General features: G+C 44.7%; 3 protein-coding genes across 3 annotated transcripts; 2 read left to right on the plus strand and 1 right to left on the minus strand.

Moving 5' to 3' along the window:
- Window positions 1-2,013, plus strand: C922_03137 (hypothetical protein; the record flags this gene model as incomplete). Its single annotated transcript, XM_008818729.1, has 2 exons — window positions 1-58; window positions 350-2,013. 2 exons carry the CDS (start codon window positions 1-3, stop codon window positions 2,011-2,013), a joined length of 1,722 nt encoding a protein of 573 aa, XP_008816951.1.
- Window positions 2,014-4,251: 2,238 nt separating this feature from the next.
- Window positions 4,252-4,906, plus strand: C922_03138 (hypothetical protein; the record flags this gene model as incomplete). The annotated part of the gene is made up of 2 exons (XM_008818730.1): window positions 4,252-4,519; window positions 4,680-4,906. The coding sequence occupies 2 exons, from the start codon at window positions 4,252-4,254 to the stop codon at window positions 4,904-4,906; spliced, it is 495 nt and encodes a 164-aa protein (XP_008816952.1).
- Window positions 4,907-5,927: 1,021 nt separating this feature from the next.
- C922_03139 (ribonucleoside-diphosphate reductase large subunit) lies at window positions 5,928-8,646 on the minus strand (the record flags this gene model as incomplete). Its single annotated transcript, XM_008818731.1, has 2 exons — window positions 5,928-6,239; window positions 6,412-8,646. 2 exons carry the CDS (start codon window positions 8,644-8,646, stop codon window positions 5,928-5,930), a joined length of 2,547 nt encoding a protein of 848 aa, XP_008816953.1.
- Between the last annotated feature and the right edge of the window lie 2,668 nt (window positions 8,647-11,314).

Consider the following 11,314-nt stretch of genomic DNA (forward strand, 5'->3'; position numbering starts at 1 on the left):
ATGAATTTATTCAAGCAAAAGGAAAAGCCGCCAAGTTCTATATCTCATATTTTAATAAGTAATATTTAAAGAGATTCAAATTTGCTCTTCATGTGAGTGTGTTTCACGAATGTCAGAGAGAGGAGCATACAGCGCTGAAGGCCGCGCCTTCCCTTCGTTTTCACCTGAACGGGAAATGGTTTTTTTTTTTTGCCAGCTAGCTATTTTGCGCATTTCACCTAAACGGGGAATATATATTTTTTTTTTGCCAACTAGCTATTTTGCATTTTTGTCCCAAATGTGCATAATTTTTTCGTATGCCGCTTCTACACCGATTTATTGATACCGCTTTACCACTCACCCCCCGCAGATAAGCAAAAAGCAAGGTTCCCCGAACCGCTGATTTCGATAAGGCAACTGGAAGAGAAGGACATAAACGAAGTGAGGCAGCTGCTGCACGATCACTTCAACTCGCTAACACTGCCCGCAGTTATATACTGGTCCATACAACACATTTATGATTTGCTAGTCATCGTGGTGATAAATTATATCTTTTTTTTGGATTTAAAGAAAATATTTTATTTCCTGATTATATTTTTAATATATTTGTACATAAGAGCAAAACTGGAATTTTTAAACCATATAAGAAATGACTGCCCAGATTTGGAGAATTTATATAAAAGCTACATAAACGTGGAGGGTTGCAATTTTTGGGTGGCCGAGGTGTTTGATAATAATTTTGGCTCGGCCAGCAGAACGACATGTAGTGATATACACGAAAGGGAAAAGATTTTACTGGAACAGGAGGAACAGGAGAAGCTGTTATGCAGTGAGAAGGGGGAACAAGAAGTAAAAAACTCCGATGAAGAAAATGATGGCAAGTACTTCAAAGATGCGTCTCCAAAAAGTGGAGCGTTCGAAAGTGGTGAAGAATCGAATGAGCCAAAAATGTTACAGAAAAGTGGCTGTAATGAAGGTGAAGACAGCAATGTAAGTCCGAACCATTCCGAAACGGAAAAGAACGTAAGCACAAATGGGGATCATAAAAACAGGGACTTCAGTCAAGCCACAAATGATGAGAAAAATGGAACCAAAAGGAATGTTGTCAATATGATGGACATTGAGGAATGCACATCACCTAATTATAATGATATTTACTACAAAGTGAGTAGGAATTCGCCCAGTGGTGTTGCAGTCGGGTTGAATACCCATCAAGGGGGGGAGAACCCTTCGAATGACACTCGAGACGAAGCTAGGTGTGATAGTACGTCGGAGCTTGGGAGCACAAACGGTACGGACGAGGAGAAGGGAAAAAAAAGTAAAGGAAGAGACAGTAAAAATGGGAAGCATGGTAAGAACAGTCAAAATAGCAAATGTGACGATGAGGAGGACAAGCAGAGGGGAAACATTACAAGTAGCGACACCAATCATGACAGCAACGGGAGTAACAGCCGAACGGTGGATAACGCCACCGATCTGCAGAACAACCCGCCCAGTGGAAGTGAAGAAAAAACAAAGCTCCTCAGCATAGGCGATATTGCCAACAGGGAGAGGGAGCTCATCGAAAGTAGGAGGACTGTGCCATATCGGTTGAACGAAATTAGGAAAAATATATTCCATTCCAGAACGAACGATGATGATGATTCCAACTTTCGTTTTGTGAACAGAAAGATAGTCGGCTGTGTAGGAATTGTGCCATTCAAGGGAGACAATTCTATAGCACAGCTAGTCAGGATGGTCGTAAAAAAGGACAATCGACGAATGAGAATCGGAAGCAGGCTGCTAACCCAACTGGAAAATTTTGCACATGAACAGAATTACCAAGAATTAAAAGTTTTCACAAATAACTTAAATACAGACAGTTTATATTTTGTTAAACAAAATGGCTTTAATTTATCTCAGATTGTTCGGAGGGGCCTGATGCGGGGCGATCTGCTCATCTGGTCGAAGATCCTAAACAAGGACGATTTTTACAAATTTAATTCGTCAGGTATGAAGCAGTATGTTAAGTCGATGAATTTGGGGGAGTACTGATTTGGGGGGTACTCCTTTGGGGGATATTCATTTGGGGGGATATTCATTTGGGGTTCTCTCCATGGATGGCCCCATTCTAGGTGCAGGGTATGAATGTCCGCCGTGCTGTTTTTACCTACATCACGTGTATTTCCTCGCGCGGACACCTTTACCGTTGCATATTTGCTCTTCTTTGCTCTCGTGCGGTGGACAAAATGGGCGAGGGAGTCGTCAACACGAGCTATCCATTCCCCTACCATGGCATATCAATTTTCCGTTATTACCCCCTTTTAACCACATTTCTTAGCACCCCTCATCCCCATTTTTTGTTCATCACGTCTATGTCCGCCATTTCACGATAATGCCTTATTTTACCTCATTGTGTTGGTTCCTAATTTATTTATTTTTTTTTGTTTGTTAATACGTTTAAAATCATTTCAGAAAGAAACAAAGTGAACATTTTTAGTTTATCTCTTTTTCTGTTATTTATTTATTTTTTTTTTGCCTTTTTCCGCCTGCCTTTGTTTCGTCTGTGTGTGTCGTCGGGGAATGGCTCCTGCGCCGCTTCTTCTTTTGCTTCTTCTTCCTCTTCTCCCTCCTGTGCTTCCCCCTTTTTGTCAATAGCCCCATTGACACACCTTCCCCACATGCGTGTGCCATGCGCCATTTCCCCCTACCCCCAGTTGCACATAACACACCGTGCGGCAAGTCTACATGTAAAACTTTATTCGTCCTTTCCCCCCTTTTTGCAGATGTAAAGACTTATATGAATAATATACTGGACTGAGAGTGGTTTTTCAACGGACTGCCTATCATTTTTTAAGGTGGGCCTTGTGGGCGTATGTTGACATACACGCAAGGGGGGCCCGTCCAACGGAAGGTTGCAGCACATTTGTTTCTCACGTCGTCACATTGTTTTTTTTTTTTTTTTTTAAATGAAAATGTCTGAAAGAGGTTTCTCTATCGTTTTGTGCTTCCACGTGGTGTGGACATCCCCCATCGTGGACTGTGACCCCTAGACCCTGGACCGTGCACCGCACACCATGGATAGTGTACCGTGGCCCGTGGACCCCTCTTTTTACGAATACCCCCTTTGTACATTTCCTTGTTCTGAAGGGGAAGCCCAACTGTGGCCAGCCCCGCCACACCTGCGAAGTGGGCTTATATGTAAACAGGGAAAATTAGTTAACTGCCTTGTGGGTCACCGCTCTGTTCTTTTTTTGCCCCTTTTAATGTGAAAAATTCAGTTCTTCGCGGAGCGTTGTTCTTTCTTCAATGGGAAGTTACTTTGTGTCGAAGGAAAAAATAAAAAAAAATTATTAAACAAAAAGACTAAGTATGTTTCCTTCAAAATGGATGCACTACTGAGTAGGGGCAAAGAAAGAATTTAACAAATCGGACTGGAGAATGGTGGTCATTTTTTTCGACAACTTTGTCAAGCTAGGGTATCCTACTTGATCGTCTCAGTACACGTAAGGCGGCCGAGTGGGACCTCATTTTATGCGCCAAAAGGTTATGGCATCAGTTGGCGTCTAAATGGAGGGGCTTCCCCTACACAGGATTGAACAGCGTTTATTGTTCCGCGCAGGTGAGAGCATCCACGTCGGGACAAAGAAGTGATGCGCATTTTAGCCACTCCCCCCACTTTGTCCCTTTTGTGCTCGGTCAGTAGGACCGCTTACAGATGGAACAGAATGAAGCATAACCGAATACCCTGCAAAGCAGTGAAGTGTAGTGCGACATGACGGCGTGATGTTGCTCAAGTGGGGCGACTTAAACAGGCACTCTCAAATGTTCGCACAATGTTGCGCATAGTGCCTTTTTTGTTGAGAAACTTGTGTGACTTGTTTCGCACCGACAAAGTACCCCCCGACATCCCGACGCGGAAACTCCATTTGTGCCTCATACCAGTGTGTGGCTGGCACTTATCGTTTCTGTGTTTTTTTTTTTTTTTTTTTATTTATGTATTTTTTTTTTTTTGAATTTGACAATCTATCTAAGCAGATTTTTATACAACCGTCCAGTATGATCATTTTATGGGGAGAGAGAGATAAAAAAAAAATATATGGCCGAAATTCCGTAGATCTAAAACGAAGGGAGAACATCATGACTGAGGTGACAGCGCCAAACGCTGAAGGTGGTAAGGCATGCCCTGCACATAACAACATGTCACCAACCGTTCAGTGACACAGATGTAGCCGTCCCACTTGCATTAGAAGGAAGAAAAAAAAACCTTGAACAGGCCAGAGGAACGAAAAAATGAAAATCTACATATTTGCATACGTCTTCATTCTCTCCATTTTCGCATCCCGGGGAGTAAAATTGGAGAATTCTCATTATATCCGCACGCAATTGTTAAAGAGAGCTCATGCAAAAAAGACGGCAAAGAAGAAGGTGTTAAAATTGAATCCCCGTAGGGAGGAAAACTACCTGGAGACGATTCAGTCGAACATAGCGAAGGCTGCCAGGGGGGTCAACAGTCCAGGCGGCTTGATTATAATGACGCTTGCGCTGGGCTCGCTAGTGGGTTAGCACGAGAAGGAGTGGACATGGGCGCGCCGTAGCGTTAGGCAGTGTTAGCGTCATCTTCCGTTAATGTTAACCTGTGAACACGTTTGCCGATTCTCTTCATTCTGCTTTTTTCCCCCCCACCACTTCATCACGGCCCATTTTCAAACTCGTTGCAGGCTTCTTCTACAAACACAGGCAAGAAACGACGGGGGAAGGATCACACGGGTCCAGCGGGTCCAGCGGGTCTAGCGGGTCAACCCGGTCAACCCCGTCGAGCGGCTTGTTCAAATACAAATGCGTTAAATGCAACTTGGTGATATTTCCATCCAAAGGGAGGGACCAAAAATTCGTAAAGGAGGTAGGTAAAGGAGAGGTAGGCAAAGGAGGGAGGCAAAGGGGGTAGGCCTCTAACTCTGGTGTGGTGATTTGGCTTCCACATCGCTCCAGAGTTTTTCCACTCCGATTGGGTTATTCTCCTGTTTGCCTCCACTGTTTGTACATGCTTAATTTCCATTCATACGAATATATGCATCTTCATTGTGCCTTCTCAATCAAACCATCATACGACTCCACCGTTTTTTTACCACCTCTATGCAGAACTTCATTTGTCCTAATTGTGGACAGTCTAACATGAACAAGCACGTAACGAAGGAGTGACCAAACCACCTGCTCCTTTTTGGCGACACCGTTTCGATTCAAAGTGGACGACCCCCCAGGGGGAATCTTCGCCAAGTGGGAATACACAATTGGAAATACCCACTTTGGCATTTGCGCCCTCTTGGGGGAGACAAATCGGGACGTTTTTTTTTCATTCAATTTAGAGATTTCGAAAATTTATAAAATTGTCCATTTGGTCAATATGGCCGACTTGGTCAATTTTGTCGAGTGTTAAGTGTCGACTGTCAGTTAATTCGGGAAGGCCACCGCGTACATGGGAGAGGGAATGCACCATGATCGGTGCAAAAAGGGGGAGTAGACGAGTGGAACCTACTTGTGGCTCACACCGCGGGGCCTATGCGCGAATGAAAATGCCAATAAATTGGAAATGCAAAACGCGAAAAATGGTTACTTTTTAATGGTGCAGTTTTTTTTTTTTTTTTTTTTTTTGGTGGGTTCGGGGCGTAAATTCCTTTTGCAATTTGTCCAGTATGTCCAACCCTCTGTTACCACTTTTTTTTTTGTTGGGAACGCTATGGTGTGGCTCTCCCTTGGGCTTAGCGTTTTCTCTCGCTCCGTCGTCACATCGTCATGTCGCTATGTAGCTATGCGGTTATATGTTTAACTTTTTTTTGGCACATGGGTTGCGACTCTGTCTGCATGATGGGCACGGTGGCGCAACTGTATGAATAAGTAATTGCGTTGAGGACAACACGCTTAGCTCCATTGTCAGACTCATGTGTGCAGTTCCAGACCCCGGTGACCTCTCAGCCCGAGCACATCAAGCACTGTTCGTCGTTGTTGCGACGCAGCTGACACACGGTATTTTGCGTGATGGTGGACTCCGTCGAAATGGTCTCCCTGGACACCTCCCTCGTAATGGCTACTCCCTCGGCGTTCTTCATCTTCGCGGCATTCTTTGCCACCTGCGTGTCGACTGTGAATTTTATTGCGTCCGTCGCGGCCTGCGTTCTGAGGTAGTACGCTCCTGTCTTCAGTCCCTTCTCCCATCCGTAGAAGTGCATGCTGGAGAGCTTCGCGAAGGTGGGCTTCTGGATGTAGATGTTGAGCGATTGGGACTGCGCGGGGGAAGAGAGAATTGGGGGGAGATATACATATGGAGAAGATCTCAATGGGGGAAAAAATATGAGCTTGTGGACTACTGCAGGGGTGGTCCCACAAAGAGAAGTCCCACGAGGGAACTTCCAATGGGGAAGGCGACCAGCCCACTCTCGTCACACGATGCATCACCTGATCGATGAAGGCGCCCCGGTCGGCCGCCATATCGATGATGTTCTTCTGCTTGATCTCCCAAACGGTCTTATAGAGCTCCTTCAAATCGGTGGGAATTTCGCTGATATATTGCACACTTCCATTGTGGGCAATTAGCTGCTGCTTCATGTCCTCATCCCAGAGACCACGATCGAAGAGGTCCTTCAGTAAATGTGGGTTCACTACGAAAAACTCTCCACTGAGAACCCGCCTGTAGTAGATGTTACTGGTGTATGGCTCAAAGGACTCATTGTTCCCAAGAATCTGTGACGTGGAAGCAGTAGGCATGGGGGCCAACAAGAGCGAATTTCTCAATCCATGCTTCTTTATCTTTGCCTTCAGGTCATCCCAGTCCCAATATTTATTATCCACCTTGACATTCCACATGTCGAATTGGAGGATTCCTTGGCTAGCTGGACTGCCCTGGTAGGTTTCATACGGTCCATACACTTGTGCCAATTCCATGGACATCTCCAAAGCAGCATAATACATTGTTTCGAAAATGCGTTTATTTAACTCTTTCGCAGAATCGGATTCGTAAGGGTATCTAAGAAGCATAAACGTGTCTGCTAAGCCCTGTACTCCTATGCCTATCGGTCTGTGTCTCTTGTTTGATCGCTTGGCCTCCTCCACAGGGTAGTAATTCCTCTCTATGATCTGATCCAAATTTCGGGTAATAATTTTGGTAATCTCGTATAGTTTCTTAAAATTGAATTCTCTTTTCTCTACATCGACAAATTTGCACAACGCAATGGAAGCCAAGTTGCACACGGCCACTTCGTCAGGAGAAGTATACTCGATGATCTCACAGCAGAGGTTACTACATTTTATTGTGCCTAAATTTTTCTGATTCGATTTAGCATTACAGGAATCTTTGTAGAGCATGTAAGGGACACCGGTTTCTATCTGACTCTGCAGAATGGCAAACCAGAGATCTTGTGCTAGGACTGTTTTTTTGCCCATATTCTCCTCCTCATATTTTGTGTATAATTTTTCGAATTCTTCTCCCCAGGATTCACTTAACCCTGGACATTCATTCGGACACATGAGAGTCCAATTTTTATTTTCCTTTACTCTCTTCATGAAGAGATCAGGTACCCATACAGCATAGAAAAGATCCCTAGCTCGGAGTTCTTCCTTACCGTGATTTTTACGAAGATCTAAAAATTCGAATATATCTGAGTGCCACGGTTCGATATACACGGCAAAGGATCCCTTTCTTTTTCCGCCACCTTGATCTACATATCTGGCTGTATCATTAAACACTCTAAGCATTGGTACTAACCCGTTGGATATTCCGTTGGTCCCTCTGATGTAGGAGTTTTGTCCTCTTATATCCTGTACGGCCACTCCAATCCCACCAGCTGTTTTGCTAATCAGGGCACATTGCTTTAGAGTCTCGAAAATGCCTTCAATTGAATCCGATTTCATGCAGAGGAGAAAACAGGAGGACATTTGCGGCCTTGGCGTCCCAGAATTGAACAACGTAGGAGTTGCGTGCGTAAAATATTTCTGTGACATGAGATGGTACGTCTCGAGCGCTCTGTCCAGATCTCCAATGTGGATTCCGATGGATACTCTCATCAGCAGATGTTGTGGTCGCTCGATAATCTTTCCATTAATTCGAAGGAGGTACGATCTTTCTAACGTCTTAAATCCAAAGTAATCGTAATTAAAATCGCGTGTATAGTCAATTTCTTTGTTCAATCTGTCCTTATGTTGAATCATGAAGTCATATACTTCTTTGCTGATCAGACTAGCCGGTCTTCCTCTCACATCTTTGTACATATATAGCGCTTCTGCGACTTCTCCTATATCGTCACTGGTATTTTTGTGCAGATTATCGGTGGTAATTCTCGCTGCCAGGATGGAGAAATCCGGATGTGTCGTAGCCATGTAGGCACATGTCTGTGCTGCTAGTTCATCCAATTCGCACGTCTTAATTCCGCTGTACATTCCGTTTATCACTCCTTGGGTTACTCTCGCGGGGTCTACCAATTCGTGCAATCCGTAGGAAAGCCTCTGTATCCTTTTTAGAATCTGGTCAAATGAAATATCTTCTTCCTCTCCTTTCCTGTTTAATACATACATTGTCTGTATTGGTTTGCCAGAGGGCGTCCTCTTAATTCCGTCATCGGACATGCGCCCCGATGGGCTCTTCTTCAATTCTGGGTTTTCCGCGGTGAGTGGTAGTCTCTTCGCACTGTCTGCCATTTGGTGATGAGAAGTTCGACTGTTTAGCACCTTGGTAGAGGCGATTGATCTGGGGCTTTGCATTTGCTACGATCGGGGGGGAAAAAGGAAAAAAGAAATTTCGCGTTAATTCAGCGGCAGGGTTGTGCATACATGTGTATATTCGTAGATGTGTTGGCTTGGGGAGGGAATGTCCCCTTTAGAGCGTCTAAGTAGTTCACGATGAGATTTCCCCCTCTGATTGCTTCTTCCCCCTCGATTACTTCTCCCCCTTCTGCCACGCCACACAGGACAGTCTCAACTGTGGCACAGCGAAGGTGTACGTCTCCTCTTTTTTCTGCTGCCTAACTCTCCACTTGACGTGTACAATAAAATGTGCTACTTTTCCTCAGTGGCGGGTTACTCTGCACGGAAGTTAGCCTATAGATAAGTGAACCTCCGCGTAACTGCGCCTAACTGTGCGTACATTTTTTCCTGGGCGGACCTCCTCTTTTGCGTGGCGATAGCTTCTCGGAGGGTGCCTTTCGTTTGAAGCAGGTGTGCGATGTATCAACTGGGAACCTTTACGACGGCGTAAATGTCTTAGTTCCTACTGAACTTGCAATGGACATGCTGGAAAAATAAGCCTGTGGGTGTTGATCGTGTGTACGTGTCTCTCCAAAATATAGGGTCAGAAAATATTGTTCCTTTTTTTTTGAGAAAGTATTCCCTCCGCGTTTTTTTTTCTCCCCCTTTCGCCACATGCACAGAAATGTCAACGCGGGGTGCGGAAATTTATTTTTTACTATTTTATTTTATTTTTTTGCACAAAAATAGGGCATGGAGGGAGGAAAAACAGCCACTGCTGTCAGTTGCTACATTTAGACATGCCAGTTTGTGTGTACAAGGAGCTTAAGGAATGGGTGGATTTCCCACGCATGTCCCGCTTGTCTCACGTATCTTCCTGTTGTTGTCTTAATTCGAATGGCGTAAACGGCACGCTACACACATGCATTTTGGGGGGGGATACTCAGGAGGAACTTCTGCTCAACATTGTATTGGGCACTTAAACAAATGCGGGAAAGACACTGCTGCGATTGGCTCTCATCGGATCATCTCCTCTTTTGCTCTTTTGCTCACTCGGTCGCGTTCTCTCCCCTTTGGGATTTTTTTCCAACGTTCAAGTGTACCTTGCAGGGGGGTCCAACTGGGACACGTTTTCGGCTGATCCTTTGCGCGGCTAACAAGGGGGAAAAATGAAGCACAAAAGAAAATGAGAAAAAAAGAAAATGCCTAAATAAGCAAATGGACAAGTACCCAAATGAACTAATAGACAGATGCCCAAATGAGCAAAGCAAAATGTCTGCTGCTCCCCCTCTGATGATGTACGTGCTGCTTTAAGGAGTCGCCTTTACGTGAAAATACGGCGTGCAAACCGATTGACGCGCTTTTTAACTCCTATTGGCGCAGGTGCGTATGCTCTTACATGACGGGAAAACGTGGCGATGGAGTGGTGGGACGCTGGACTGCTAGGATGCTGTGGCTACTATCAAGTGGGGGCAGAATTCACTGAGGGATTTTTCTCCACAGGAATTATCTTAACAACTCTCTCAGAGACACAACACCTATGCTCACCGTATTATGCATGTGAGTTAAGTGGGACAAAATTTTGAAATACACCCCGTTTGTAATTTTTACATTCTCATCGTTGGGTCGATGCGGGGTGGACGTCAAAAAAAGGAATAAAAAGAGGGCATAAAAAAATGGCAAAAAAAGAGGCATAAAAACAAGGCAAAAAAAAAGGCAAAAAAAAAAGGCATAAAAAAATTACAACTTTAGTCAGCGCAAAACACGACCATGCAACAAGTGGACGCTTCAAAAGGTAGACAAATTGACTAAGGAAGCACTTGACACAAAAATACAACTCTAACAATCCTGTATATGCAACGCTTAGGCGCGCACGGGCGAGCTGCTTTAAAAATATGAGACCGTAAAATGTGCCTATGTGTATATGTACGTGCACATGCAGATGGACATGCACAAAGGCGAAGGTAGGCAGGGGCGTTAACGGAGAAATGAATTTCCCCTTGGACGCACGTGCACGGGGTGTGTTTGGAGAGAGGACATGGAAATTTTGGAAAACTGACAGAGCAGCGTTCTCTTCGGCATTTGACAGGTACCGATGCTCGGGTGGCAATCGCCACAGACGCTCAGCTACGGCTACTCAGTTACGGCCACTCAGTTACAGCTTCTAAGCCGTGTGTGCAAGTGCGTTGCGCGCTCACACGCAAAAACAGGTGCATGTATATAACCCCTGTTTGCGAATTGCGCTAATGTTTAAATGAACGGCGCATGGAATGGGCATAAAGGACGACGAAAGGGAGGTGTGTGTTTGGGGGTGACTCCTCTCTTGTGTTTTTAAACAAAAGGGAAGAAGGATGATTAACTAAAAAATATACAGCTGGGGTGCCGCTAAGCGCGCATATGCTGCGTGGATATCTCTGCACGGCGCATACGCATGTAAGTACAAGTGACAATCACCAGGCTGAGACGTTCACCTGAGAGTCAGGGCCCATTCTGTTCGACGAAGAGGACATGCAAAGGAGGACACAATGTATAATTGAAAAAAAAAAAATATATTTCCAATTTGGTAACCACATATATGTATACATTCATGCCATCACTCACGATGAAAGTGGGGGGGGGGGGG

The sequence above is a fragment of the Plasmodium inui genome, assembly GCF_000524495.1.
Source record: "Plasmodium inui San Antonio 1 unplaced genomic scaffold supercont1.12, whole genome shotgun sequence".
In the NCBI taxonomy this organism is placed as follows: domain Eukaryota; phylum Apicomplexa; class Aconoidasida; order Haemosporida; family Plasmodiidae; genus Plasmodium; species Plasmodium inui.